Source organism: Lutjanus erythropterus, chromosome 15 (genome assembly GCF_056507025.1).
Source record: "Lutjanus erythropterus isolate fLutEry1 chromosome 15, fLutEry1.hap2, whole genome shotgun sequence".
Taxonomy (NCBI): Eukaryota; Metazoa; Chordata; class Actinopteri; order Lutjaniformes; family Lutjanidae; genus Lutjanus; species Lutjanus erythropterus.
The window spans coordinates 8141376-8147835 of record NC_139331.1 but is presented as its reverse complement, the minus strand read 5'-3'; the positions used below and the strand labels follow the sequence as shown (position 1 = coordinate 8147835).

Here is a 6460-nt window from a genome sequence, read left to right as displayed (position 1 = left end):
CTCAGTTCTCCTCAAATGGATTGAATGGAAGGCTAGGATTGTATTCATACACCGTAATGGTCTTTGGTTGGAAAAATATGCCGGCGACCTTTCAGCACCTGATCAATACGGTTGTTGGAGGGCTGGAAGGTTGCCTGGTGTATTTGGTCAACTTTTCACATGACTGGTCGAGCCATCTTGACCCAATTCAGCAGTTGTTTGTCCACTTGGCTCACACACATTTGACAATTAATCTCGCCAAGTACAAGTTTGTAAATGTCACAATTATGTATTTGGGTCTTGTAGTGGTGCAAGGCAGTGTGTCCTTTGCTAAACTTCAGGCTATGATGAACATGCCCCGCCTCCAACTAAAAAGGTTCTCATGTGTTTTTTGGGACTAAAGGGGTATTACTAGTGTTTTTGTAGAATTTTTTCTTACTGATGTTGCTCCTCTCACAGATCTGTTGAAGGCTAAAGCTAAATGTATGTGGTCCCCAGAAATTCTCAGAATGTTAAAGCCCTGATTTGTAATGCTTTTGTTTTGGCTGCACCTCCATGGGATAAAGCATTTAACTTGAAGTTGATGCCAGTTAGAGAAAAAGATATAGCACCTCTTTTCTGGAGGAAGTGGGGGATTCAGCAGTGCAACTGGGAAAAGAAGGTGTGTTAACTTTAATGTAACTGATTCGAGAAAACTGGAAAATGGATTGTGGCTTGTTAAATGTATTTCCCAATTGTATAACATACATACTTTAACCCACACCGTGAGTTTTGTTGCGTAAACCTACACAAACTGTGACGATGAAGGTCACCTGAGTATTGATCTCTCCACACAAGTCAGTGGGAAGAAATTATGTATCACGTGTGAAAAACTGGATTACTGGAAAGCGGCAGTGGTGTCCCTTGACCATGATATGCTAATGAGCCCAGAATAACAACTCTGAACCAATATACTGCTCAGTGACACAGACCAAGAGCTCCCATCAGTACAGATACACAAACTAAATCAGCATGATGTGAAACACACAGAACACTTAAAGCAACTTAAAATCTCTCTCTACAAAAAAACAAATTATTAATGTTTTTGATTTAAGGTATAATGTTGCAAATGTTACTTCACTATTAATGATCATTTATGCATGGAACCTAACTTTTTTGTCTTATGATGTTTTTGAGGACAAATTTCTCTGTTTTGTGTTTAGCACAGGAGACGTCACCACGAAAACCACCACGTATTTATTATATATATTTGTGGTCTCTTTATCATTTCTTATCATATGTGGCAACATTCTTGTAATAATCTCCATTATTTACTTCAAACAGCTCCACACTCCTACAAACTTCTTCATCCTGTCTCTCGCTATAGCTGATCTTCTTGTTGGGGTTTTAATTTTGCCTTTTGGCTTGATACCGACTACGATGAGCTCTTGTGCAGCCCTGGTCGGTATGGATCAGTATCTGTGTGCATCTTCCGTTTGGAACTTGTGCTTCATTTCTGTTGACAGATATTTTGCTGTGTGTCAGCCTCTGATGTACAGAACTAAAATTAGTTTCCGTGTAACTGTGATCATGATCCTGCTGAGCTGGACTCTCTCTGGATTTAGTCTCTTAATTATAGGTTTACAAGATATTTTTTGTTTTTACCTCCCAGCTATCATAATGTGTGTCATCTACCTAAAGATTTTGACTGTGGCACAGAGACAGGCACGCAGCATCCAGAACACAACCTGTCAGAGCACAAAGTCTGAAAGTAAGATGGAGAGAAAGGCCACCAAAACTCTGGCTATTGTGATGGGAGCTTTTCTGATTTGCTGGACTCCTTACTTTATTTGTTGGACCTTAAGTCTTTTCATTAATTACAACACACAATTTCCTGTGTATTCTGCATTTAAGTGGCTTGGATGGTCAAATTCGATGCTCAATCCATTCATCTATGGTTTCTTTTACAGCTGGTTTCGATCAGCTTTCAGAATGATCATTTCTGGGAAAATATTTCAAGGTGATTTTACTCATTCTAAGCTCTCTTGACTCATGACTTGCTGGTAATCATCACTAGTTTGGCTCTGAAGATTTACATCTCTTTATACTGCAGCTCATATAAAATTTGCCACTGTACTATGCATAAAGTATCTGTATGTACAACTCAGTACACAGATAGCAGTACATAGTAAACAGTACATACAATAATCTCAATGATAATATCTATAAATAATCACAGGATCCACATATCTCATTGTTTCCCTCATTTCTTACTGTATGCATTCTGTCATAGATGCTGCATAATGAATCCAGTTTTGTCAGCACGAAAATGGCTCAAGCAATGAATGGTAGATTACTTTCTTTGTTTTGATAACAAATTTATGGATGTACAGTTTAGCATAATTTACAGTAGAATCACTTTTGTGTGCAGGTTCATAAGTTCTTATTCTGTCTCTGCTTTGACACTTGAAGAATGAAGATTTTGTGAATCCAAGACTAAGCAGAGAAAATGTTCACTTTTATGGCCCACTATGATCATGTTGTGATTATTTGTGTTGTCAACACTGCAGTTTGTGTCTTAACAAGACTCAGTCATTATTAGTGGATACTCGGCTTGACTTTGTGACACAAATAATCAAATTTACACAGCAGTACAAACAGGGTTCCTTTAATCTGTAGACTGTGTGTACCTTTTCATTTTATGCAGTCTTGATGATCAGTCTTCAGTCTGACTTTTTCACATCTCACCTCTGCTGTGGTTTCATCAGTGACAAATCAATGTACCCACATTACAAGATAGTTGTTAAATGATTACATTTTACTGTAATGGAAAATTATGTGAGACAGAAAGTTGTCATCAAAAACTACATTAAACTCAAAACCTTTTATGTGTCAGTTCAGGCAGGACTGAATTATCCTTGTAGGACAGTGATATTCAACTTGCAGCCAGCAGGCCAAGTCTGGCCCTCAGTTGGCTGTCGTGTGGCCCTCCGTCTTTTTTCTCATTCACAATGGAAATCAAGTGATTGACACTGTTTTTTTTTTTCCCAGGAAGGAGGGACAGTAGAGGATAATTCAGAGATGGTGAGGTAGAGAAGGGAGGTGAACCCATTCAGTCCAGCCGCAAAGCTGCCCAGCTCCACTGGCCCACCTGAGCCAGGTGGAGGAGCAGATACACGACTGTCTGTCCTCTTCCTTTTTCTCCTTTCCAACCTAATCCTCATCTCCTCTCCCATCCTCACTCCTCTGACCCGCTATGAAACAATCAGAAATGAGTTTCTCAAGTTTGAAGTGAGCAAAATTATGCACAGCTGTATCCAAACAGCACTGATAGAAGCACACAACTTTTTCTCTCCAGGTCAGGCCAGACTGGTGTGGTCAAATATAGTGTCTTGTATGTTTTATGTTATAGATCATAATTGATTAATCCTTGTTTTCTGGATCACAATAAACATGCAGATACAAACACTACAGCTGCTCCAGCTATCATGCTGACTCATCTGATAAAGACAATCTGACAGCTGTGATCCTGTCCCGTGTGCACTTTACTTTTACATTTGTTAGCCTTTATAATAAAAAAAAATATTTCTTTCTCCTTATTAGTGAGTTTATCCTTAAAGACACGCGCACGGTAATTTAACATTAATTAAAAGTGTTCTGTGATTGTGGAGACGTATGTGTGCCTCAACCAAGCATGAGACACACACAAACGCTTTTAACTTCAATATTTACATTTTATTGCTGATAGAAAATATGTTCAAATAACACTTTACTAATCCACACTCCCGTGTGAGGAAGAGAGTGACCATAAATGAAGGTGTTTTGTGATTGTGAAGACGTGTGTGTATCAGCCAAACCCGTCGGGTGCTATCTTGTGCTGAAAGACCACAGACTTTGTTTTTCAACCAGGTTTTGGCTGGTCTACAGCACAAGTGGTTTTTACTCCAATGCACCGAGCACAAGATAGCAAACGTGCCGGGCTACGCCTTCTTTTTGCCTTCATGTTTAGACGCTCACAGCCGCACAGACCCAGCGCAAGAACACTTGATATCTTGCAGACATGGTAAAAATGGCACTTCCGCTAGTGTAAGAAAGTAAAACCACTTGTGCCAGCAGCAAAATGGCTTTGCGCCGGGTGTCAGATAGAGACAGATTAGAGGTTAGAATAGGAGATTGTTGTACTCAATGCAGAATTATATGTCACATGATAACTTTTCCACTACAGCACTCACCTCCATCATGATGACATTTTTTGAAAAACTATAGTTGTATAAACAACTATCCTCCCTGTTGTCAGCCCACAACTGGAACCATACCAGTTCATGGATGATCCAAAAGGGGGACTGAGGATGCTGTGGCATGTCTCCCCTTACCCTCCTTCAGCAACTGGACTCACCTGGCCACTATGCCACACTACAATTTGTTGACTTCAGCTGTGCCTTCAAGACCATCCAACACTAACAGATGATCAACAAGCACCACCATCTCAATGCCCCCCCCCTCCTTTCATCCACTGGGTACACAGATTTCTCACTAACAGACCACAGGCTGTCAAGGTGGGCACCACTAATTCACCCACCATCATAAAGCCCCTTCCTGTGCACTCTCTACAAAAATGACTGCCTGAGCCCATCCCCCATCACACAGGGCTTCAAATATTCTGATGACACAGCCATACTTGCATGTCTCAAGGACAATAACTCTGTCACAACCTATTAGTACTCCATCTCCCACTTCACTCACTGGTGCACAGAAAACCACTGTCTTCTGAATGTCACCAAAACCAAAGAAGTGCTCACCAACAGCCGAAACATACCCTGCACCCCCCACAGCCACATCTCCATCAATGGTGAGCCAGTAGAGATGGTCAAGAACTTCAAATACCTTGGTATCACCCTTATAACCTCCACTTGGCCAAAGTGTTGGTCATTTTAGTTGGATTCTTCGTGTTCACACATGGCTCCAGTCTGCTTGCAAAGTGCACAACATGGTTTTTATTGTCAATTTTAACCTCTTCTGGAAAAGTCAAGGTTTTTTCTTAAAAGGACTGCACTCCACAACTAACATGGCCTTACTTAATGTAAGATCATTCACTACAGCGTCTGTTATAATTAAAGATTTAATCCCTGACAAGTGTTTTGACTTCATATTTCTTGTTGAGACATGGCTTAGCTCTGATTGTGCTGCTGTCCTCATTGAAACTCGTCCACCAAATTACAGCTTTCTCCAGATTTGAGTACATTGCAGTTACTTTAAATGCTGAGCCAATGACATTCATTCTTACAGTATACTGCCCTCCAAAGCTGTGGACATGTTTTCTCTCTGAGTTTTCAGAACTTTTGTCTCTCATCATTACCAAATATGACAGAATAATTTTAAATGGTGATATTAATATCCATGTCCATAACTCATCTGACCCAAAGGCCAAAAAAATCCTCAATATCATGGACAGCCTTGAACTTAATCAGCATTGTTACTGTCCCCCATGAAGTGGTAGACTTTAAAGTACATTTCTCCCACAGTCAGCAGTCAACATGGACAGAGAGAATAATGAAAACAAGTAAAAATAAATTCAAGTCCATTGCACTTTGCACTTTGAACTTGTGTTTCTGATCAGCATAAGACAGGGCCCTGATAATATGTCTGTTTTGACTTTCCTTTTCTATCTTGTGTTCAGTGCATTGGAGTAAAAACCCCTTGCGCTTTAGACCAGTGATGATGATGATGATGATGATGATAATTATAAAATACAACATAATTTCAAGGTGCTTCAGTGTGAAACATAACCAGTTACATATCTGCATGACATCTACAGTGCATCTATTGGATTGTTTTTTGCAGGTGTTAATGTAAAATAAACTATTTACACATGAAGCTGTTTTGGAGACGTCCTGTTGTCTCCATATATAGGAGATCTGTCTCCTTGTTTTGAAAATGTTTTCTCTTTGTTTCCTCCTGGTTAATCTGTCGTCATAATGCCTCCGCTTGTGCTGCTGGCTCACCTGCCTCTTAAAGGTGATGAGAGCTGACTTTCTGATTGGTTTATTGCATGTTCAGCCTAAACTTGCCTGTGAATTAATGAGGGTACTTAGGCACACCAGATCGTAGGTGTATCCCATTTCAGCTCTCCCCCATGCCATTGACAATTTAGCAGACATACTTTTGTCCTACACAGCTACAGAGTTGATAATTATGGGCAATCTCAATCTTGACTGGGGAAAACAATATCAGACAAATTCAAAGATATGTGCATTAATCTAAACTTGACTCAATTAATAACCAAATCAACACGCCCTAATGTGAAATGTAATCCAAATCCTCCTTGACAGACATTATTCTCAATATGCCTCAAAGATATTGATCTAGTGGAGGTTTGCCCCAAGATTTTAGAGATCAGTGCCCTATTGCATGTATGAGAAATGTGAAATTACGTAGAACAAAGCCATGTGTCATATCCAAAAGATTTTCAGGACACTCAGAGGTTCCTGCATGATGTAAATAT

General features: G+C 39.9%; 1 protein-coding gene across 1 annotated transcript; it reads left to right on the top strand.

Annotated features, from left to right (window-relative positions):
* Nucleotides 1-1398: 1398 nt before the first annotated feature.
* Nucleotides 1399-2007, top strand: LOC146313999 (trace amine-associated receptor 4-like). The gene has a single exon (XM_084737042.1). The coding sequence runs from the start codon at nt 1399-1401 to the stop codon at nt 2005-2007; it is 609 nt and encodes a 202-aa protein (XP_084593168.1).
* The last annotated feature ends 4453 nt before the right edge of the window (nt 2008-6460 follow it).